Here is a 25,616-nt window from a genome sequence, read left to right as displayed (position 1 = left end):
CCTTTTAATACCTGTACGTCAGTCTTAATCAATTTTTCTAATAGTGTTTTATGTCTTAATTCTTTCTGAAGGCCTTACCAACTTTGGATAATCAGATCTAAATTAAAATGTCGAGATAGTTCACCTTGGTGAAGGCAGTCAGACACATTTCAGGGTTATTATGAGAGCCTTTTTGAAGAAAAAAAATCTACTCCCTCCTTACGCATTACCCTTCCTTTATCCTTTAAAAATATAAAAAAAGACCCCCCCAAAAAATCAATCTGGTGATCTATTGCCTTATTTATTCCCAGAAATATATCATTAAAACAGGAAGTCATTTTTGCTGAGAGTCACTGATTCATCTTGCGCGGAGTCTCAGGTATCTGTATGGGATCAATAGGGGAGGTGCACAGTTCATCGCTCCATGACCCCTGTGATGGCCTCTGAAATGGCATCCTGCCACTCGAGAGCGCCGGTGACACGAGTGTGTGATTTGCAGGTACTTGGCAAGCTGCAGGAGATATCAAAAACAGCTGATGTAGCAATGTACAGTACTGTCTGCGCAGTGTAACTGCATAGATCGGTATATTCCTTTGGAATGGTGCATGAAAAGTCTCATATGCTCCTGTCCTACTAGTCTCCTTTTAAATACTTTCTACTTGTTTTTTTTCAGTAGAATCACCGTTTTTTCTTATGCTATTATATTTATAATTATTTTAGTTTTTTCAGTGATTTCTAGTGATATCCCAAACAGTTGTAATAATAATAATAATAATAATAATAATAATAATAATAATAATAATAATAATAATAATAATAATTTATTTCCTTTATTACCATGTCTGTTTCCATGATATGGATATCATTATATCCACGGCTAAGTTTGTGGAGGTTCCTGAGAAATACAGATGGAAAATTTCATAGCTCAGTATAATTCCCATGAGCTGTTATTGCAATTCATTACCTGCAGAACAGCTGACTATGAGCAACACTGTGGTTATGCATAAAAGTACAGGTGATTAATCAAAACAAATTTGATTTCTCAGAACTGACGGATCATTCTTTTTGTTCAGTTTCTTGTTCTGAATCAGCTCAGGCCTTACTTTAGCAGAAGGATTTCATAAAATATTATAAATCTTCTGAAACGTTCAACAATTCAACCTTGGTTGGGCTTCCTTACCTTGGGTCAATCTCATGTGGCCTCCGTGGAATTCATTTAGAATTTACCAGGCAAACACCTTTTGCTTACACATTGGTGTAAGCTTCCTAACTAAAATAAAAATAGGCCAACCATCTCATGTAAGGGTCAGTGGTGATACATTTTGATATATATATATATTTGAGGTGGAAAAGACATACAATAATATAAAGTTAACTGTTGCTACCTCAGAAAATGAACATCTATTGAGAAAAGATGATAAGTGAACAAGAGAGAATTATGTGTTGTAAAGGAGGACTAAAGTTGCCCAGAAGAAAAGTAGGCACTATTACGTCTGAACTCAGACTGAGCGATTTATTTTTAGAAGACGAGCAATAGGAAGGAATAGGGGCCAATTCTGCCTGGCAAGATATATTTGAGAGATGGCATAGTCACACTGTGGTGTAAACAAAGCATGCTAGAGGGGATTTTGGCTGAGCAAGTTTTCAAACAGAGATGGAACAGGCTGTCTATCCCCATACGAGGTCTGAGAATACAGTACAGGGAAGGGAAACTTTCAATTACCTTCCAACATGGATCCAGGAAGGCCACTTTATCTCTGTGACACAGCTTTTTCATGGAAAGGATCCTGCAAAATCGTCTTTTGTATAATATACTGTAGGTCTTACTTACAATCAAAAAGAAATGTTTTTTTGTGGTTGAAAAATAGGAAACTGTTACCACCTTTCTCCAAGGGTTTCTTCATGTGCCAGTGTGATGTTCACTTCCTATTTTCTAATAGAAATTGCTCCAGCATTAATGTGCAGATATCAGTACGACAGGAAAAATAAGTGTCCTTCTCAATTAAAAATAGTTTTCAAATGAATTCAATGAATTAGGACTTATAATGTGGAATAATGTTTATATCAGAGAATTATCATGTCAATAAGTATCAAACTGGCCAAAAAACATTCTACAAATATGCACATTTCCTCGTGTTTTGACTTGTAACGACTGTAATTACTGGTAAATTGAAGTCATGTCCCTGGATTAAGATATTGGCATCTGTTTTAATGGATGAAGAGAAGTGAAACATTCTAAAGGTTAATATTAATTATACCAACTTGACATCTGCAGACATCTGAAATATTATTCTACAATGTTCTGCTTCGTTTCAGGATTCAAAGGGGACTTGCAGATGAGCTTAGAAGGTAAAAAATTGGTTTCCAGTGACCTGTGGCCTCTACAGTCCGACATGTGTGCATTGTAAGTACTAGTACATTAAGCACTCTGTAGGTGCAACTATCATATGAGCCACTTAAGCACTTATTCAGGGATCTTGTTTATAATGAATGGTTTGGCTAATTTATTTTCAAATCTCAGAAGATGGAAACAGAGAAAACGCAATGAAATGTGGAATAAGAGGATTTAGCTGGATTCTTAGAAGAGCACATCTCTCTGTGCTAGTTTGATCAGGGATTGGGAGTAGACTTTACTGTAGTCTCATTAACTCGAAGTCACCAGTGTGATTATAGTCTCTTGCTTAAAATGCTTCACTGACAAAAATATGATTTGCTTAAATTCACATACTCATCTCCTTAACACAAGAAGGAGAATGTTTATGTCGTCTGCACCAGAATGTCTCAAGATGACACCCCTTCCTTACTTTGCATTTTATTATGCAAAATAAATGTATTATTGTTTGCTTTGAAGATTTTATACAACAATATAAGGACATGTTATTTAAGAGTGTTAAGGAGGTATGACAAACATAAAAATATTATTTGTTTTCTGCAGTTAATCAGATATGGTTGCTGTATTTTTCATGTGTTGAATAATTCCTTTACACAAATTTTCAGCTGAGTTTGGGCTAAGGTTACTTTCCAATTAAGAAACAACGCCTTAACAAATTGGCTGTCATGGTAACAGGATTAAAAATAGTGCTCAGGAACTGGGTGGTCCAGTCTGTTAGTCAGTCACAAAGGTGAACTGCAGCTGTAATGACCACAGCAGGAACAGAAAGTCTGTAGTGGAAGCTGGAACTGGCACTGGGCTTTGGTAAGAAAAAAACAGTGCTTACATTTGTTTCTCGTTACTTTCTCAACATAAAATAGTCAAGACATCATTTAAAAACATTTTTTTACATGTAACGGGCGTTCTCAACGTTTTGCATTTACATTGGATGTCGCTTTCAGTTAACCATAGACTCATTACGTGAATTGGTAGTGCAAAACACTTGTGAGAGAGTCTTGCAGTGAATTTGGCTGAGGTATTTTTGAATACGATTTGGGTCAGGAATTGCAATGTGTTATTTTTATGTATTGGCCTCTTTAGCCCATGAGCTACAAGAAATGAAGCCAGGATTTACTCGATTTACATTACTAAGGAGACACTAGCAAATTTCCCCCTTCTTGCTGCAAGTAACCTTGCTTCTGAATAATTTATATTTTTTTCTGCATTAACAAGATCAAATTTTTTATGTTTCCAATCTTTCCAGCCACTTTCAGCTGCTGTGAGATGAACTGGAAATCACTGGAGCAGAGTGTCAGCTTCTCACTTATTCCTTCTCACTGCTCAGTGTAAAAAAAAACAAAAATGGATCATTGGAGTTCTTTTTTCTGCACCATTATGGGGCACACAATGAATTTTATAATTGGCTTGTTAGTCCCCTGGAAAAGACCTTGACTGTACTATTTCAGCACTCAGTCACACAGCTTCTCTTGAGCCTCCTGCTGGGCAGGAGAAAGAAATCTGCAAAAATGTCAAAGGTCCGACCTGTCACAACGCATAATAAGACATGGAAAATGTCTGGTGAGCAGCAGTAGGGAGAGAGAGAATACAAGAGAATATGAGAATGTGTGTGTGCAATTATTTCCAGCATGTTGTTTTATCCAGCTCATTTCTCATCCAGATTTGGAAACAGTTTTATTATATTTTCATCAGACTGAAATCATCTTACATGCTGGATACACCAATCACAGATCTTCCCCAGAGTATAAGAATGCCTCTTTTAGTTTGAAAAGTGACACTTGCTCTTTATATGGGGAAATTCCCGGAAAGCAAGAGATTATACTAACAATAATTATGAAATCCTTCAGGACCAAAGTCCAATTCTATCATTTTTTTTTAGTTATTTTATTATCTGTTTGCTGTATCTCCTTAATATCATCCAGATCATAATTTCTGATTTCATAGGATATTTTTATTGCCGTGCATTGCTTTTGGTGATTTATTTATGGAGTCATCCTATTTTTAATTAAAATATAGTGGTTGCAGTCTGTGGTCTACTGTTTGCTGAGCAAATCTGACCTTTTATAATATGAAAGTCACAGAAGGCTTAGAATGTAGGTTCTCTTAATTAAATGCAGCATATGTTTTTTTTAGAAAAAGATTATTTACGTGGTGAAACCTTGACATAAATTTAGATATGGTGCATCTTTTTTCTTTTTTCAGTGCCTTGCCCCCTTTCTAAACTCATTCACCCTTGTCTTCATTCCGTCTCCTATGCTGAAAGCTGACACCGTTGTCTTAAGGCATACAGTACAAGCGTTTTTTCCCCTTGAGCTTTCTGCTGTAAATGAAAAATTCTATTATAGAATGATTCACCTTTTCTACATACGTTATGCAATTTTGCGACACGTCTCATGTTCTTCTGGCAGTGCGCTGGAGAACGTCATTCAGAAAGATCCCGTTCTTTTGCCTCTGTATTCCTACAGAACAGATTCCTTCCATATTCCTTTAGGATTCAGCGTTTCCTTCTGTTTACGTTTCTAGACGTGGGATTTTGTGTGGGTTACGGTTAGTGCTTCATGAGCAATGTTTGTGTTTGAATCCGACCCACTGAGGTTAGCCAAATTGTCGCTCTCATCCCAGTTAGCATTCTTAAGTGAGAAAATCTTCCACTTGTGAGCATTGCCTTGGATCCTTGGATTGTTTTTGTCACAGTTTATCTAAGCACAAGAAGGCTAGTGATGTCACAGATTACAACGACATGAGACATGGGACGTCTCATTCCATGAGCCAGATAAGTGGATTTTCTTTCACTCCGAGGCAGGCTCTTTTTTGGTGAATGGATCTGCATGTCTTATAGTCTAAGAAATCAAAGCTAGAGAGATATTTAACTAATTTAAATAATACACTTAGACTGATTAAGTCTCCTGTAAGATGGGAGCATCCGTCATGCACTGCAGTGTTTCCAGATGACCAGTTGTGAATGACTGTTCAATTGTTACACTAGTCATTCATGTTTTTTGTTTTGTTTTCACAGTGGGAGACATGCATGTTGTATCTGAATTAAAGTTAATTACTCATTTATTAAGGGTAATTCATACTGACTGTTAACAGTCAATTGGAACTCTTCTGTGTTTAATGACAACTCCCAAAAGGGTAGTTCAGATGATCTGGTGGAAAATAAATACGATGCATGATGACAATGTGAGCTTTGTTTTGAACCCTATTTGTAAAATAATAATAAGAAAAATTATTTTTAGAAAAACATAAACCCAGTTCAACCTCTTAACACTTTGCATATAGTTAGTTTTAATTTTTTTTTAGGAATTTACAGATAAAAGCTGCTTATACAGTAAATGGAGTTTGCAATGAAATTTCTGGAGGGATAACAACAACCAAGTTCAATCAGAATTAGCTGTCAGTAATTAGCAATCACTCCCAATGTCATTTCCTCTCCTAAAACACTATAAATACTGAGTGAGATCCCCTCCTCTCCCTCATGTATGCCTTTTGCATCCCACCTCCACCCCAGCTCCACCCCTGTTGCTGCCCCTTGGTCAGTCCTCACCCAGTGTCCTCGTCCTCTGGCCAGGAGGTCAGCTCTCAGTCAAGTGAGCTAAGCCAAATTTTCACTCCATAATCCGTTCGTGATGCTTTATTCTTGGGTGTTGGTATTCCTAGTGAATTTTTATTAATTAAAAGCTGTCTTGTGTAAGTGCAAAATAATAGAATCATAGTGGAAACATTTCCCAGGTCTCAGTCTGAAGAATGAATTGCCACTGTGGATAAACATTATTGTTGATTTTATTTCTTGCAGAAATAATTTTACTTCAAAGTGAAGCTCATGTGCTTCAGTGCTCTGCAATGTGCAATATTCCCCACTATCTGCAGAAATAAAACTCCTGCTCCCATAAATAGGCTTGTCTATGTCATAATGGCATTTATACCATTTCAGTACCTATTACCTTTTGTGTAAAATAATCCTACCGGAACTGAGCATGAAGGAAAGAATAGGGCTATATTTTCCGCCTTCTATTTCTGCAAACAAAATGTTTACTATTTTTAGTCAAAATGCTTGAAGGTAGAGAAGATGTTAGACAGTGGCTATTTATAGAACATGGCCTTTGCTCCTCTCCTCTCGGTATAATATAGCCCGTGTCCCGTTGCGCCACATGTCAGAATAACACAGAAATGCCTTCCCTTGTCCTCGCTTAGCTACAGTAGGAGATGCAGCTTCAACCCACACAGTTTTTGTGAAACCACCACCACTTGCCTTAACATTGTTTTTAAAATAGAAAGATTACTCTGGATGAAGGTGAAAATAAAAAAAAATGCATGCAAGGATTATGATGGCTCCATTTACCAATTTAGAAAATGTTTTTATTTATTTCATCGAGTTATATTTTATCTTTCATTTTTATGTTTTTATCACTCCTCTCTCAAGAATATTGAGCTCTGCCTTTAAATGCTGCCGTTCAAAGGATATGCATAAATCCATTCATTCAGTCAGTGATATATAGTCCTCATTGACATTGCAGTGCTAATGCAGGGATTGAACCTCCCCCCTCCTGCACAAGCCAAACAGCAGTGCAGCTGAATGAGAGTAACTTTAGCTTGGTTCCAGCGCAGAGCACAGGGAATCTGCTAAACGAAATCAGAGCCTTACTCTCTGCCTTTTTTTTTCACTCAGCAGCAAAACGGAAGGAGATTATTTGTTCAAAACTAAATGCCCCCCTGACACACACACACACACACAACCTCCTCTTAAATCCAGGTGCAAAGGGCCACACTGACAACTTGAGCACATGTATTTCACCGCCCCTGAAATATCATCCTGCACTGGCGGAAATCGGAGCCCCTGATGATGTTGAAAGTGAAAAAGATTTGACTGCTCTGTTTTCTCCCACCAGTTACCTGCATTTACTTCTAATGGTGCAATGATTTCACGAAAAAGAAAGTAACCGCACCGGCCTGGCTGTCAAATTTCTAAGTTGAGTGAGCTGTTAGTGCTATTTCACCTTTGGGATCTGTTTCTGAGACGAGGCATTAGACTCAGATCCTGCTGATCAGTAGAGCCCACAGCACTATTTAAAAGAGCAAGAGCGATAAGTCTACTGCCCTAAATTGCAGCTCAGGTTCTAACATAATTTACCTTTGTACTTTAAGTTGCTAAGTAATTCCTCATTTGTCCATACTCTCTGCTATGTAGTTAGCCTCTGCCTTCACCCCTGGGGGGCAGGAGAAGAGAATTTCCTCCTTCTTGCAAAATGCTTCTTCGGGTTGGATAGTGTTATACTGTATAGATGCAGAGTATCCTTATATTTTTAACAGTATTCGTCTGAATAGTCTAATATGTTTCTAATTACAAGCAAAGTTAAATATATGGCAGTAAGAATAAGGTGGCTTTATTTTGGATACACATAGTGAGTTTAGTCACTCATTCCCCAGCAATTTGAAGTTATATGCGTTGTCAAGGCTACCACATGTGAAATATCTCTATTGTGAGCCTGTTGCGGAAAAATCTCATTTACTCATTTCATTAAGTGCAGAAACGTGTTCTGAGCATTACTCAAAGGCCGAATCCCCTGAGTGTTTGAGTACAGTGCTGTATTTTATTTTAAAAAGGAGATGAACGTGTGCAGAATGTATGTAAACCTCTATTATTGTACGTACTAAACATACAGCAGTGAAATAGATGATGCACTAAAGTTAATTCGCAAGATATATGGTGACCCTTTTTTTTTACAAGCACTCATTATGTTGCCTTGTAAAGAGCTCAGTGGTCTTTCAAAGATTACGCTGCTTGGTTAGTTTTATAACTTGCACAAAAATCTGTCTGACTCTCTGCTGTGCAGGCAGTAACAGCTGGGCTTTATGGAAAAGTACCTATATGCCTATAAATAGTTGCCAATAGTTCAATTTAAACAGATATTCAAGCATATACAGTATACAGTACTGTACAACAAATCAGTGTACATTATAGGAGCAGTGGGATTAACCATCAAGTCACCATATCCTTGTACACTAAAGTACCATTCAGACCTGTAGGGATAAAGATCAAGTCCTGTTACTAGAATGAAACCACTATCTACTGTACATAATATGAAGAAGGACAAGTGGCTAAGTGGGGATTAAGTGAAAAGCCTTTTCTGGCTGAGAGCAAAGCTGTACAAGAAGTGTGAATGGAATGGCTCCATAACAGACACATCACTCTGCCTGTATATGAGACACCTTCTGTGGAATACCATGTGAAAGCAAAGAGAACTGTTGCAAAGTGCACTTAAATTTGGCAAAAGCATGGCAGAATTCACTGGAGCCGCAAGGTGAAGCGAGAGGAAACCGATGCAAACCCGTTGTGTTGCTAAGTGCTTGAGCAGTGCAGGTAGTCTGAAAGAATGGCAAAGAAAGAGCGCGTGTGCTCAGTAAGGAATGAGTTTCTAATGCAAATACAAGGGGTCATCACAGGGAAACCCTCAGATCTGTGTTTTTAGTTTTTTGTCATCTTCATTTTGCATGTGTATGTAAACCATGACAGTAAAGTGTACAACCGTTGTACAGCCTGCAGTCTTGACTTGAACTCGGGGCGTCATGTTGGGGGGGAAACTGAATGCAACATATCAGTGTTCAACAGTTATAAAAGGAAAATACAGTTTCCTGTTAATAAGAGACAGCAGGCAGCGTACTGTAGCTAGAGCAGAATTTCCCTCAGCTAACTTTCTGCTGGGAGAAGGCCTCAGTCTTTTTTCCACTGTTCTCTCTGTTGAGGCCAGAGGACCTAATTCTTTGGAATTCAGATCTCCTCCCAGCAAACACAATAATCTGATATCTGCAAATTGTAAGACACCTCTGGTTTGTTTGAGATTTGGCATTGTACTTCTGCAGGGACTAAAAATGCTTCAAAGCTTATAATAAACGTACAAGCAGTATTGCTGTTATGTATTTGGACTCATAAATGTCTGCCAAACTGTGCTAAACTGCTCCTTATAAAGGGAAGCCTAACTCCTCCCACAGCTGTATTGCATTACAGGCCCTCTTGTGAATGCAGGTATTTAACATTCCTTAGTCAGGTGCTGACCCAGAATTGAAAGCCTGATCCTGTTATCCCTCTAGTGAGCAGTTTGAGACTGCACCTATGATTTTGGTTGTTCTGGAGTCAGTCCATCACACATCCTTCCCCCAAGCTTAACCCAAGGGGTTGAGCATCAGCCACTCAGAGGCAGTGCCCCCTGGAGGGCACTTAAGGTAACTGAACCTGGGGTTTTAGTTATTCTGTAGTTGATTTATCACACTAGGGAAGGGCCAGGTGACAATGATTGTCATATCCCTTGTGCACATGATTTAGACTATTCAGACTCAAACTTGGCAGGCATGCTATCAAATACCCTTGTGAAGCAGCTTTTTCATCATAGGCAGTTATCAGGAACAAGCAATGGCTATAGCTTCATGCATCATGTCAGCGAACAATCAACAAGCTTTGCAGCAAAATGAAGCAAAATCATTCTACTGGCAATACTCTTTAAGTCCTTCGGTAGGGATTTTTCTCAAGCTAAGGACTACACTGTATTTCAGGATGGGTTATAATTTTTTAACTGGTGGATCATAAACTAAAACAGGTTGAAAAGACACTGCTCTACAGCACAGGCTGTACAGTCACGAGATTTGAAAAACTGAAGATGAAAATGAAATGCTCAATATACAGTAGTTTGTCATTAGTATTTTACCTGTAAAGGTCAGGCATCCTGTCAGTAAAGTCTGAATGGGTGGAAAAGAAAGAAAAGTGACTGGAAAATGGCTTCCCAATAGTCTATCATTAACTTTGACAGCTGTTCTTGAAAAATTGCAGCTTTTTACTCGCATATTTTATGTAATCAATGGTCTGGATAATGTCAAACTGCTGTTTCTGCTGTGTTTTTTTTTGGTTTGAGAAAAATCTATACTGATTTCTATTTTTATGTTTCTGCTAAATGAAACCTAGACTCAACACAAAAGGTCATATGTGCAGCAGAGGATGTGAGAGAGTGTGTGTTTCGTCTCAGGGACGAAATAAAAAAAATAGTGACATTGTTTTAGGAAGTGTAAATCACACTTTCTAATGCATAGCAGTTGTTATCACTGAAGTAGCCATTAGTGAATTAATGACAAATATCTTGTCACAACTAGCAAGGTTATTAATAATCAATAATTAATTATTATAACTAATGCAAGGGTGGCTTACTACCAGGTTTATAGATGAATATGCATCCCCCGTAGTGAAGTGTTACCATAAAACAGCATTTTAGGATTACTGTTTCTTTTTCCCATTTGTCATTATTTACATAAATTTAAGTCGCTAAAAGGCGTCGGATTGACATGTCTAATCTCTGTGACAGTTGACATCAAACAGCTGTATAAGGCAAAGCACCACCATATCACTGATGTGATGTATTTCCTTTTGAAATTTTGCCACTATCATTACCTGCAGCAATTACTGGTATCTTTTTGTGCTGTTGTGCTACGCTGTTCTTTCAACATGATATATTGTGCTAAACAGTACATAAATTGTAAGCTTGTAAGTGGCATGCATTTGAGCCCTCGTAGAAAATTTGGAAAGCCCTTTTTATGCTTTCAGATGTAACCATCAGCGGGTATTTTAATTTTGTGCAATTCTGTTTTCATGCCTGAGAACAAAAACCTTAACATTTGCAGAAAACAATCAAGACTTTGTCATTTTTTATCTTTTTTGTTTGAAATAAAACAGCGACACTAATAATTTAGGTGCCTTTACGTACATACTGTACCTAATTATTATTTTAACTTTATAAGAAATGTATTTAAAATCTACAGACAATAATTTCTTGAATTTCAAAGAGAAGACATTTGCGTGTATCAGAGCAAAAGCTATTATCCCTCTGTCCTCAATTTTTAATATGTCGTCACTCTTCTGTGGGGCTTGTCAAACAAATTATCTTGCTCGGCCAGTCTCTGTGTCAGTCACGCCTAAGACAGTCGCAGTTCTGGAAAATACCCTCAGTGCCGGATTAAACAACGACCTGAAGCACAGAATTTCTCTGTGACCGATGAATTTTCCTTTTTTGAAGATTATTGTTCTTTAAGATTCAGAGGTCATTTAGTCCTAAAGCATTCCCTCATTCAAGCATTATCCTCGATTTTTTCCCTTTAATCAAAATGTTCTGTAAAGGGCAAAGCATAAACTTTGCCGTTTGCAATAGATGTCTTTAAATATTTATATTTATAATATGTTACATTACGTTATAAATGCATGCATTATTTATTTTCCTTTTAATTTCTTTCTATTGGGTAACCTTTTAAAAAGACAGCATGAAGATACAGATTGAAAAAAAAAAGATTTGTTAAATGTGTGCACTAACCCAACTCTAGACTTACTTATCCATTGCATGTTTGCATATTCCAGAACAGACATTAAGAGGAATAGAAAGAGTAAATTATGGAGCTCCAAAAGGATGATTTGTGCAGCTCAGGATACAGTCATCCATTCTACTGCTCCCTTCGCTTTTCCGTTATTCCTTCTCCTTGGCCTCAAAAACTAAAATAAAACACGATTTATTTTGTTCCTCAGAGGCTAAGAGTGTTTCTGTGAAGTGGCTTCTACAAAATTGTGATTCTACTTCTAACATTGAGGGCATTGTTAGTGATTTACTTAGGAGGTCTCTCAAGTACTTTTGCATCCCAAGCTGGCACTCCCTGAACTCTCGGCTGCCTCATTGCTGCAAAAACACAGGAGCAGGATCAATAAATAAACGGCCCTATGCAAATCTGGATTTTTATGAATTGTGAATGGTAACTCTTGGAAGCTTAGATCCATTTCAAATGTAGTCTGTCGCTGTACACTATTATTGTTCTCAAGGAATAAAGTCACCCAAGATTTAGATGGTTTTGTGGAGAGTATTTGACTATTTGCCATAGAACAAGGAGGCTAGAATGCCCCCAAAAGAAAGAAACAGGATCCCAAAACCATGAATGCAGCAAAGGGAAGACAAGAAGAAACCGCAGGCACTAGGAGAATACTGCAGTGGGAAGAATGGCCTGAATGGTTGGACTCTTTTGGGCGATTATGTTAAAAGCTGGTGGAATGTTTGTTGTGAGGTATTGGTATCGTTACTAGTATGTGATATGCCTTTGAAGATCAACAACAAAGTTGCTTGATAATCCATCAGGAATGTCTTAATAGGATCCTGGGGAAGCTGTCTCTATCCAAACTGAGTGGCCAGGGAATTGCTATGCAGATAAACTGGACTTTATCAGGGTTTTGCAAAGAAAGATGAGAGAAGAAATAGCTACCAGACACAGACTACTGTTCTTTTAAATTTTCTCCATTCATTGGAAGTTTCATTTCACACCTCTCTACACCCATTCTGACTTCACACCTCCTGATTGGCCTCTCTTTCTGTCCCCTGCTCCCGCCTCTCACTCCTCCTCCCTCCCAGCCTTTGTTCTCCCGCTACATTACCTTTGCCTACTGCCCTGTCTCTCTCACACCTAAAGAAGGCTCCATGGCCGAAACGTTGTGTTCTCTTTCTTCTTTTTTCAGCATGGAATAAACCTATTACTTGTTCCTTTGCAGCCTACGCATGCTGACACAGCTACCCACCTGAACTAACAAAGAAAGGGTCATGCTCTTGTGTTCTGTTCAGATCCAAGAGAACGTTTTTATGGGAAAAACTGAACTCCACTCAGACGATCTTTGGTTGTGGATGACGTGATCTTGAGTGTTTTTTGCAATAGAAAATGAAGGAGGAAATGCTAAATAGCAAAGATGATGCAATTGTAGAATGATAACAAACATTTTCAGTCCAGTAAAAACTAAGAGAGAGCTGTATGATTGTCAATTACTATTTTGGGGGTCATCTGAAGGTTTTGGTGGAAAGTTTGGTGCAGAGGCTGATTCGATCAGAGTAAGAAGGAATTGGGCAAGGATATATAGACTGGATATCAGCTGCCAATTTTTTGAACTTCTGAAACAATATTGAGATGGGTTGTCAGCTGCAACAATTAGAAATTTATTAGTAACAGAAAGTCAGTTGAGAGGATGGAGAAATTATATAACTAAATTGGATGACAGTCTCCATTTACCAATTATATAGATGACTATAAGATTGAGATCATTCTCAATGAATGAAAACAACTGTGGTCCCAAGACAGGCAGGTACAATGTTTGGTTATTATTCAAATAAAATGCAAAAAGCTCATGAAGGTGAGTTGGGCGAAGACTCAGAAAGCCAGAGTGCTGTTAGCCAATTAGCCAAATGGAATAAAAAATCACCAAAGGAGTTGATTTGGGGCTATTCTGGACCCTTAGAATGGAAGATAAAGAAAACCTAGACATCAAAATTAGAGAATGTAGAATGAAACCTCTGGCTGTGCCAAGGTTAGAATGTTGGACAGACTCAGGAGTAGTAAAGGCTGAAAGCAGGAGACCAGAGTCAATGGCACCAAACGTATCTGTTTTTGGCTGTGCTGGACACAGGAGACAACTATAGAAAGGCCACTGGAAGAGAAATAAGGTTATACATTGATTAAGACATTGATAGAGATCTTGGCCTGGAACCTCAGTAAATTGGGATTTAGCATGGGTGTTATTAGCAGAAAACTGCATTGCAAGTGGAACGGATATTTGGATATGATTGATGGGTCATGCGAAGTACTGCAGGTAAAGATTGATGGTGGCAGGACACTTGCTGGCTAGGCTGAGGGAAGTACACTAAATGGCTCCAGGGGCCGAACAGTCGTTGATAAAAGGAAGAGACCGGGGCTGAAGGCACCAAATGTGTTGATTTTGTGTCATGTAATTGGATATGTTATCGAATGTGGATTTGTGATCTTCAAAATGCTCTTTCCAGTAGGCATTGTCTGTCTTCCTTTCATTAATCAGGTCCTTTTCCTTTTAATGTCTCAAACCTATGGATTTTTACACAAGAGTAAAGTATATCTGCAAGAATGTTGAATTGCATTTGCCTAGTCAGTCCACCACACACTCTTTATGTCTCATGTTTTCCTATAAAACTATGCCATTGTTTGATGTTAGGCCAGCTTCTTTTGCTGGTTTAAGCAAACGTTTGGGAACCAAACTTGCTTGAGTTTGGTTCTTTCTGTCATGCACAGAAAGCCTAGTGTTCTGATCATCCCATTATGGTGATTCCTTGTATAAAATGTAAGTGTCTTTACAAAGGCATTGTTATTATGTCTTATGAGATCTTTCAAATTGGTATAGACACTTTTCTATTATTCTTGACTTAGGCATGAGAGCTTTTCCTTAATGCATCCCCGAAAACTCTCTTTTTGTTCTTCTGTAGACAATGCTTGAGAGCTAGTTTCATAGACATAACCAAATGCATATGAAAGTAGTTGCTCCAGCACTCATGAGCATCTCTGACACTGAAGTCTCCAAGCAGAATAAAACTTGTCATCTTTTAGGATTCCATTGAGATATTTTTTTCAAACTTTGTATAAAAAGCATCTTTGGTTTCATTGTGTGAATGTAGATTAGCTCCAAGTGCAGAATCATGTAGGCATATTTGTTTCCTGATAATTTAAGATGAAGAGTCATGTGGTACTCATCATCTTAAATTAAGTACTCATCGCCCTTAAAGGTCTTATTCTGATGCAGCCTTCATCCTCCAGAACAACCAATGAAATATCCTACAGTATATGTTATGCCTTCTTCTGCCTGTTTTTCCATTGAAAGCTTGGTTTGCCAGAGCCATTTTGCCGAGAAATTTCACAGTAACTGAAGCAGCTTTAGAAGTGAAGGAATCCTTCTGGACTCCATCTTGTTTGATGCTGACCCTACATTAGACATTCTGTAGCCCAGTGTCTGCAGTGAGGGTGTCAGAACTCAAGCCCCAAGACTACAGTGTTATCAAAAAGGTTCTGTGGCGAGTTTTCACTTTTAAACTTGATCTGCTGGGTGGGGGGGTTGGTTGATCTGCTGGCACACAATGGCTGCCACCTGAGTGATGTTCGATAGTGGTGGATGAAAAAGTTCAAGGAGGTGGCTGCATCATCATGCACAAAATGCAAAGGAACAAGTAAAGGTTTATTCTGTGCCGAAAGGAAAAGAAAAGAGACATAACGTTTCGGTTGTGGAGCCTTCTTTGGGAGTCAGCTAACAGGTGACACCTGAAGAAGGCTCCACAGCCGAAATGTTCCGTCTCTTTTTCTTTCAGCAGTGGTGGATGAAGTCAACATTCATAACATTTGCAGGGCACTTTTGGATCCTTTGGCATGAAAAGCATTACACAAATGCACAGATATTATTAGTCATTTTATGAACAACATAATATTATTGCTTTGAAAAGTGATTTGCTTGTGTGATTCTAAAAGGCTAAGAGATGAAGCCCATTCTTTTTTTTTTACTGTTCCTATTGCTCCTTCCCAGTGTCTGTGTCATATTCCTTGCTCTGTGCACACCTGTCTGCATCTTTCATTTCATGTGGCTTCCACCTCCCCACCACACCTGCCAGCATGCTGTAACATCTGTCCCGTGAGACAGGAAGGCTGGAAGATCTCCGCCTTCCCTTCCTCTTCCAACATGTCTGTTACTCAGCCAGCATACCAGCATCAAAAGAGGAGAGACCCAGGACACCCAAAGAAACACATCAGAAGGCCAAGTGAAGCTCTCGAGTTTTTTTTTTTGCTCATAGCCTCTACTTGGCTTGTTCCATTGATTAAAATAATTCTCGACTTTCGTTTTGTCCCTTTGAATTGGTCTGCTTGCTTATAGAAGAGCAGCGTTCTGCCACTTAACTTATGTACCATTTTTCTCATCAACACGCGAATACAAATAAAGTTGGAGATCAACCCAGTGGCCTGTAAAGCTGCCTGTCGTGATCTGTTACTGAAATAATCGGTTCCCTCTCAGAAGATATTCCTTTTTGAACTGCATAAAAACCAAGTCTTGTCCAAAGGGGAATGGTGAGCAAGACAGAAACTTGTAAAAACACATATCCTAGTTAAAGGTTGTGATTTTTTGCACCTTCTGGTGAGTGAAAAAGCCTTGAGCGTAGCCATCTCTAACAGAAAACATAAGACTCCATGTGTAATATTAAGATGCCTAAAGGAGAGCAAAGATGTGTCAGTACAAGTTGTGAGAGGGTCTAGTGTCGCTGGGAAATTATGAGGCATTTCTTCACTATTACTTGACAAGACAATTTACAGGTGTTCCTCCACAAAAGGGATCCAGAAATAAAATCGGCAGGATGATATTTAAAAGGATACTGCCACTAGTCTTTACACTACATGTTATTTTCAAAGTAATAAATGATTTTTAATACAGCAAAAATACTTCACATTATGTGTTTCTGCTATTTTATTATTAAACAAACCTGTCCTTTGAAAAAGAATCATACTGTATAAGTTTGTTTCTCTAGCTTCTGGCATATATTGCTGGTGATGTCTATTTTACCTAACAACAGTATGTGATTATTTCACAGTTTTTTTAGGAATCGCCTGTGATTCATCTACAGTACTGTAGTTGTCATTCTTCATCCCTGTGTTTGTGGAAGCAAGCCATGGTTGGAAGATTCTGATGGTAATGGGGGTCAAGTGGTTTAGGTATTTGTGCTAAGAAGACAGTGCATGCTGTCAGTGAATATGTAAAGTGTTTGAGTGACGCCCCCCCCCCCCCCCCCCCAACACCACCACCAAGAAATAAACATCCGATTGGGATCAATAAGCGCTGTGATCTGTTGTGCCTTGAGTTGCTGACCATAAATCTCCAAGGGCCCACCCCCTTCCTCATTAAATTATAAAAGATCTATGAGCAGAGGAGCGATAACTGCGAAGAATCCCAGTGGTAACTAAAAATAGACAAACTGAACAAAGGCATTTTTTCCCCGTATTGTTACACAAGAATCCTTTTATCTCTGGTCTTGGTTTCTAAAGGTCGGGAAGTCGGTACCTTTATTGGAGGAGAGTATAGAAGTCTGTCTGTGTTGGGCACACAGTGGAAAAAAAAAACAGCTGACACAAGGAATGATGTCACAGGAATGTAATATTGTGTAAAACTTGCCGAATGAAAAAACCCAGGTTCTTGATTCTTCTCATTTGGCACAGTGTGTGATCTTTTACTTTAAATTTGCAATGCAAATATAATACATTACAAGAGCTCAAACCACTACGGGCTAAAATGAAAGTTGTGTTTGTGTTGCAAGCTTTTAAAAACATTACGGACCTGCACTTAGGAAGATTACATTTTCATACCATAAAAAAACCCTAAACCTAACAGCCCTGAATGGGCTAGTGTCTAGGCCTTCTGAATATAATGTAAAAATGGAAATATATTTTCTTTTAAAAGAAGTAATACACGGTATTATGCATTGTTGTTGTCAGAATAGATTTATGGGAGGGAGGGGGATTACCATCCTCTTGGAGTGCTTCACAGGATATAATTAGGTAGCATGTCAAAGACAAGGCATTTGCATATTGTTAACATAGGAAAACAAACCATTGGTTGGGTGTTAGACAGCTAAATAAAGTTCAAGGTGAAATAGAACCAAACCAAGTATCAAAGGAAACATATAATTCCAACAATTTCACAATGGATTATCAAGAAGGTGCCAAAATATTTATTTGTATCATGTTGCACTGATGTTTTCTGTCTGACAGCTTCCTGTTCAACCTCAACAGGCAAGCTGAACACTTGAGTAGCGTAGAGTAGTTTATTGCCATACAGTATGTACACATACAGTGGAATTCTTAATTGCGCTGTTCTCCCGGGACATTCACAGTACAACGGAAAACACTACACACAATAGGAACAATAGATATGTAGTAGTGGGACCGAGAAAAAAAAAGATCGTAGACTATGTAAAAAGTGCGGCGTGCAGATGTGTATTGAGTCTGAGGCCCTGCAGTTAGCTGTTGGGGATACGCACTGCGGTGGGATAGAAGCTGTTCTTGAGCCTAGTGTTCCTTGCTTTAACAGTGCTGTACAGCTTGCAAGAGGGTAGGGGGGAGAACAGGGATGGCTGGGATCCTTAATGATGGATTGGGCATTATTGCAACAGCGAATGGTGTGGATCTCACCAATTTATGGTAAATCGCATCATATGATCCCTATGATCCTATGAACCCACAACACTTCTTAACAGTACAATGATAGTGCAAAGCTCTTTGAGCTGTACAACAGTTGAAGGCAGCAATCTTTCAGGCTTGCCCCAGCTGCTGCTCTGTGAGTGGAGCATTGGCCTGGCAGTCGGCTTCTGCTCCACCCTCCTGTCACTCTGTGCCAGTTGTCATGGACACAAATTGACAGGAGACCTGGATCACCTGGAGGCAATTGCCATCTCGCCCCCCCCAAGGTGATTCAGAGATATTAAGGAGCCTAACACTATTCAAAAATTTAATTTGGGCATTTGTAGTTTCAGTTTTAAACCTGCCTGTGTCACATCAGAAAGTATGTACAATACTAGGAGCAAGAAAGGATTACTCTTGTTCAGGTGGGTTACTCTTGTTGCCTATTTCAATTTCTAGGACTCTATTTCTTAGATTTTAATTTTTCTTGAAACTGCTGTAACAAAGGGTATAGCCTTTTCCCCACATGATAGCCTAATTTACAACATTTGATTCTGAATAACAGGAGTGTATCTATATTAATGTCTTGAGGTAGGAGTTTATATTTTGATTATCAGTACAATGGTATGCAAAAGTAAAGCACAAACATCACTGTAAATCTAAAAAAAATGAATAGAGACCTTTCTTGGACCTGTTTTGTTTTGTTTTAATGAAACAGTCCTGATTGCTAATTACCGTAATAACTAATGCAAAAAAAAAACATTAAATCTCTGATAGAATCAACAGTATTGTGATATTATGCAGTGGGCTATTAATGTCACGTCTCATTTCAAAAACAAAACAGAACTGAGGACAAATACAACAAGAGTCCAGAAAACACTCTGATAAAGAAAGTTTCAGGACCCCTTTAAAAACACTTTGCTAGACTGCAAAATGTGCCCCATATTCACTCTCAAAATAGAGTGCTGTTTAAAAACCATAATTATCTCTAAGTGAAAAAAACATTAATCTTGTTTTTGCCTTCTGCATCTATTTGGTCTTTAGCATGATAGGAATCTTCAAACTTTTGAAAGCTTTAAGTAAAGTAAGGGTAAATTCTGTCCCAGGGCAAAAGCTTTGACATTTCCTTTCTAATGTCAGAATTCATGTCATAGTGCTCTGTTCTTAAAAAGACAAACATCGAAGGTGCGTTTTCTGTGTTTCAGTCAGATACTAACTACAGTAGGAACAGCTGCCTTCCTTTTTTTAGTGTGGACTCAGAAACCCTCAAAGCAGTAACAATGACTTGTAGCCTATGTCTTTTCTTCGGAGCTTAATGCTGATGGTATTGGACAGGAAGAAATTCAGGGCTGTTTAGTTATTGGGACATAAGAGAATTGTAGCTCAACGCCCGAAGAAGTACTTTTACAAGATGCATTCTACACAGTTGTACTGTCACAAGTATGCCCCCGCCTGTGCTATTTTTTTAAGAGCAAAAACAGCAGAGGGCATTAATACAACATAAAGCCTGCAAGCCTCATTCATTCACCCATTCAGACATTTCATTTTTTTTTTTTAACAAATCACCGAATAAACTGTGAAGTAAAACAGTTAAATGTCACAAGACATAACTTGCAGTACTAGTTCAGGTGGGTAGCTGCGTCAGCACACGTAGGCTGCAAAGGAACAAGTAATAGGTTTATTCCATGCTGAAAAAAGAAGGAAGAAAACACAACGTTTTGGCCGTGAAGCCGAAGAAGGCTCCACAGCCGAAACGTTGTGTTTCCTTTCTTCTTTTTTCAGCATGGAATAAACCTATTACTTGTTCCTAACTTGCAGTACTATCCGCTAATTAAGTGTTCAAAGCCTGTGTACCTTGAAATCGATGCTAATTTGTCATTAGCAGGTGTGTTCCTCTAATTTGGAATGCACGATTGCTTTTGGTGAATAATTATGTTGCTCCTTTTCGGTGGGATTGCACAGGATTGACTTGTTCCTCATGTAGAACCCTATGGTCGATGCAAGTACCTGCAGAGTTTTCCTGATCAACACAAGCCACCTAGAAGTGTGCTGCTTTACAGGGAGAAAAAATAATATGGTTCCACCTATCGATTTTCTTTTTTGCATCTTCTGCAATAAACTAGCAACAGAGGCCTCTTGTGAGATCATCTCCACTTAAGTAAACAAATTAATGGAGGGCAGCATTGATTTCTGTGCCGGTCTTTAACTATCTTTTCCTGATGAAAGTGCTTCAAAGCTGTTTTAATCACTTTGTGAACTTTGTGGCTTTCAATGTTTAAATTCACTGTAAAATTAAGTAAAAGCGTGAAAGATTGTATTTAAACATACACATATATAAATGGAATACACTCCCCAGATCTTACAGGAGTGCATTTGTTAAATATGGATATATAAATGATTATATATATATAATCAGTCAAAGAGGGGACAGTTAAAAGCAATATGTATTAAGGGATGAAACTATGTTTTAAACTTCTTTATAGAGGCATGTATACTGTTTAAAATGTTCACATTGTAAGTTAACTATCTTATTTCGCTTTATTTCACACTCTTTAAAGGCATTTAAAATATGGTACAGTTTTCTGCAATAAAACGTATTTAAAGAAACAAATGCACTGTTCTACGCTGAATTCGCATTTTTAGCTGAATGAATAGCCATCACACGCTCAATGAACGCTAAGTGCTTCTTACGAAAATGCCACCTACAGTAATAGGTATTGTTATTCCAGACGATGCGGGGTTTGGGACACTGTCCCGCTGTCCATCACGCGTGGAAGTGCAGAGATTCCTGCCGCTCCCGCTACTCTTGACGGAGAAATGTGAGCGCTTCAGACTCTAGGGGTCTCCCTCCTGTCCCCATCTTTTCACCGTGAGCTGCGAGCGAAGGAGAGGGAGGGAAGGAGAGAGAAAGAGAGAGAGCGCTCAGACGCCGAGACTCGCATCCACAGTGAGACCAAGGCGAACTTTGGTGTGCCGGCTACTCTTGGCAGTGGGAATGGAGACATTGAACTGTACCGCTTCCATGTGAACAGTGAGAGAGGGGAACCCATTGAGATATGAAGCGCACGGACGCAATTACAAACAGAATTCTATTTTCCATTTTCTCCCCCTGAATTACTTCAGACCTGCTTCAGCGTGGCTGAACGCCTCGGTTACTCAAATGCTTTTTAAGGGACTCAGAACCCCTCCGCTGTCGCTTCCTCAGTTTGGATTTTCCGCTGAAGTGGTGGCCGTTATGTCTGCGTTTCGTTCGTTGTTGATAGGTAAGTCTGTCTGGCGCACGTCGTGTGTATTGGCAAACTTTCTGTTGTTCTGTATTCCAGCTTTAGGAGAGAACAGGTAACGGCAGCTTCGGAATTCTGCATTTTTCTATCCTGCGAAAATGTTGGCTTTGTTAGACGTTTGTAAAGTTGGGGTGTGTGACAGCGCTACAGCAAGGTTCTCAAGACTGTCGTTTCCATTTGTCATTCATGGTCTAAAAAATATGAACAAAGACTTTTTAAAACACGTTTATACCACTCATGTCTCATACAGTATTTTTTTTAAAAAGAAAAATGCTACAGTAACAGAAGCGACCACGTTTTAAAATGTTTTTTTTTAAGTTAGCCAGAAGGAAGTTCACTTCATTAAAATCATTTTTGTTTCTTCCAACAGGCGTCTATAACGTAAATTGAAAGCAGATGTGTGTGTGTGTGTGCGAGTGACTTAAACCATCAGTGAGGCATTTGTTCGCTTGCATGAGATGAAAGAGCCCAACACACGTAAAGAATCATTCCTAAAATCTTGCCTCTTTATCTAAAAAAGAAAATAAAAAAAAACCCAGCTCCTCGCCCAAAACACCAAGAGACGCGACGACGCACCAGCCTGAAAATCTAATGTGTTATGACACTGAATGACAAAAATACGAATTAATATCCACAGTAGATGCCCTGTGGTGAATGGAGCACAGCGTGGCTCGGGCGCCGGGTGCCACGAGCTGGTAGTTTTCTGCGAGGCAGGAGGCCGGGTATCGCGTGTCCGCGCGTGCAGGGGTCAGAGCGCACCAGCAGCTAGTCGCGAGGCTAGTGCCGGGGACGGCACTGACGGACGCCAGCGCTAAAAAAAAAACAACAAAAACAACCAGAAAAAAACTTATGTTTTTCTTTATTTCAGCCATCTGCGATTTCGGTTTACGCACAAGAGGGCTAACATATACTTTCCGAATAAGTTGCATCGCTGTCCTTCGTGAATTCCTGCCCAGCACAGTCATCACCCATTTATTTACTGCCCAGCAAATTCTCCGTTTCTATTGAACATGAAGTACTGTATTAGTAACCACTGCACCAGACTTTGCAGAATGATCAATCATATCTGCCGCGCATTCTGACAGATAACACAAGCCGTGCGTTTAACCATCTGGTTACAATTCGCCTTCGGTGTGCCTTATATATATTTCAGAGATACAGCACGCAATTCATTTTTAAAGAACAGTCTACTGGATATGGATACACTGAAGTTAACCATATAGATAGAATCTCTCTATTGTAACAACCACCTCGGCAAAAATGAATTAGTATTATATTGGAAAGATGGGAAGGCCTGGTACTAAAAGTATCATAACGCACATAGCGTTTTGCCATTTTTAGCATCTCAGAAAAAGTGTGTCAGGCTGTTATTCTTGGTGTGCATGATTACGGGCTGTCTGTGTAGGTTTCCGGACAGCGGGGACTTGAGCACCGCGACACACCACGACAAATCGCTCGTTCTGCCCGTGGCTGCGAGCTATTAGCTATCCGCTGTTGCATTGCTTATTAAACTACCGGTCTGAGACCAAAACAAAAAGACAAACCGGTTCTCTCTCCTCTTGATGAGGATAGTCCATCTTTTATTGTATTTAAAAACGGAAGATTTATAAGAAAAACGTTATGAATACCCATAAACTTAAAAGGCAATATTTGGTTTGATTACCGAAGCCGGTAATGGGAGTCTTGTGTCACCCAACTCGTGTCGAGTGGAATTAAGAAATTAATATTACTGCTTTTCTTTATTATGCGCACGTGCGTTTCCCGGGTGCTGCTAATTACCGTGCGCAGCCCCGAGAGAGTAAATGAGCTTCAGGATGTACTGTATACTGTATCTGCTTAACAGCACGGCGAGAGGCGCAGGTTCCAAACAGATGAGCCAAAATCTTACAAGGAAGGGAATTTCGAATTCAGTCTCCGTGACTGAGATACAGCTGGCCAGCTGACGATGACACCAAACTAAACTGCCCCTCACTGGGCGGTTCGTTCTTTTGTGTGAGGTTGGCTTTCCACTGCTTGTTTCGCGCGTGGTTTGTCTTTCTCAACACAGACATGGTTGTTTTTCATTGAATTCCTAGTGTTTAATCCCCACGAAACAATAAAAATGCAAAGGAATGTCAACAGGTTAAAACGGAGAGTTTGTATTTGAATAATTTTTGTTACTCTTTTGATCCACTGAGTGGGCTTAATCCCCCACTCACAATAGGCTAGCAGAGCCGCCTGCAAAATTAAACATGCTTATTATGAACACTGGAGCAGGACTGTAACCTGTACTTGTACAACACCAGACACATTTCTTTTTTCTTTTCAAGCTGTTTCGAAGTCTTCGGATTTCTCTGGGACCAGTCACTGCCGTGAACTGAGCTGACAGTGAACTTTTTAATGTTCTCCAGGGTATCAGAACTCCAGCACAGTAATTAGTGACAAGCTGAAACGGTCGTTAGTAACTGTTTTAAATAACTGCTTTTGTTTTCAACCTCCTGGGCCGAAGGGGTAACATCTGACTTCACAACTGGGGTTTGGCATCCCATTAAGAGGCTTTTGCAAAGGTGGACGAATGGGATTGTTGCTGAGCAACGACCGTAAGGAATAGAAGTCTGAATTGTATTTGTACAGATGAGGTGATGGGTGATTGGTAGAAAAAAGGAGCCTTATTTTCCACCTGTACATTTGTCCCCGAACATCAGTAATCATCTCACAGTATATATGAAAGGATTGCTCATCAACAGTTTTTAAAAAACAGGACATACCCATGGTAGACCAGTCAAAACTTTCATGTTCGTCTCGTGAAAGGGTCCCCGAATGGCAGAGGATAGTTCCTGTTTTTTTAAAAAGCTTTATATTTAATCATCAGATTTCTCTCTTGTGCCATACCCTCAGTATGTTCCCTATTTCCTTCCTTGCTGTAAGAAGAAGTCAGTAATACGCACTACCGTACTGTGGCAAATGGATTGCCCGCTGACGCAACAGGATGCCGAAACAGTGTTAAAATCCTTCGCTTGTCTGGTGGAGAATGTGGGAGCATGCACCGTGTTAAAAAATGAGGTGAACAGTATATTCAGTGGAGTCAAAGACAGATTGCATTCCATTGTGAAGAAGAATTTGGGGTTTGGAATGACAAATCTGTTTTAAATTTCTCTCCAGAAAGTGCATTTAAGAATTATAACAGAATACATTTGAACAGTACACATGCATGTGAGTGAATATATGTCATCATGCACAGAAATTATCTGAACAACAAGTTTACAGCACTTGTCTGCTGTTGTCTGAAGTGCCCTGGATGAATCTATAATCATTTAATCCTTGTGCACATCACAGAAACACATTCAGTGTCCAATAGTATATACAGTATCTACATATATATTATATATTATCTATAACCTATGTATAAATATATTTAGCATTCACTATTCTACAGTATGTGAACTATAAAGAATCACTATGATATGCATTTTCATGAAAATGGCAATTTGAAAAACACCTTGTATCATTTATATGACATTGCATAGTACTCATATTCATTTTGCATCATTTGTGTTTGAGAGGAGGATTTGTAAAAATCATTTTTTAGCCCTGAGTTCCAGCAGAATTAAAGGAGGAAAGCACAGTTTTGTATGAAGACTATATTTAGAATGGATCTCCAGAGGCAGTCAAAGTATCTGTCAAATCTAGTGATGGCTGCAGTCTCTGGGGCCAGGGGTGATGAAGTCACGTCTCCATGCAGCCTCCCAGTTATTTAGTACAACAAACAGACAGGACCTTCATGATGGGCACAGCCAAGGATTCTTAAAAATATAGGCACTGCTAGCTCAAAGGCTTAAATGTAGGAGAACTGCTGGCCTGGTGACTGGAAAGACGTTATCCTAATGCATAACAGTCATCTTAATGGGTTTGCTTATTACCTATTCACTTCTCACTGGCCCTGTTTTTTGCCTGTCTAGTCCTATCTTAACTTG

General features: G+C 39.1%; 1 protein-coding gene and 1 long non-coding RNA gene across 2 annotated transcripts in view; both read left to right on the top strand.

The window, feature by feature from the left end:
- The first annotated feature begins 2,294 nt into the window (after positions 1-2,294).
- Positions 2,295-16,053, top strand: LOC148641193 (uncharacterized). The gene is made up of 2 exons (XR_015930395.1): positions 2,295-2,383; positions 15,829-16,053. It is a non-coding gene; the product is annotated as an uncharacterized LOC148641193 (long non-coding RNA).
- A 5,132-nt stretch (positions 16,054-21,185) lies between these two features.
- Positions 21,186-25,616, top strand: part of LOC148641192 (CXADR-like membrane protein) — a 57,380-nt gene continuing 52,949 nt past the window's right edge. The window contains exon 1 of the mRNA XM_088619235.1: positions 21,186-21,642. Within this exon, the coding sequence (XP_088475361.1) occupies positions 21,540-21,642 (103 nt within the window). The 5' untranslated portion in view covers positions 21,186-21,539. The remainder of the gene's footprint in view (positions 21,643-25,616) is intronic.

The sequence above is a fragment of the Lepisosteus platostomus genome, chromosome 25 (assembly GCF_059453375.1).
Source record: "Lepisosteus platostomus isolate fLepPlt1 chromosome 25, fLepPlt1.hap1, whole genome shotgun sequence".
Classification (NCBI taxonomy): Eukaryota; Metazoa; Chordata; class Actinopteri; order Semionotiformes; family Lepisosteidae; genus Lepisosteus; species Lepisosteus platostomus.
Note: the sequence above shows the minus strand (reverse complement) of the source record. Positions and strands in the feature narration are given on the sequence as shown.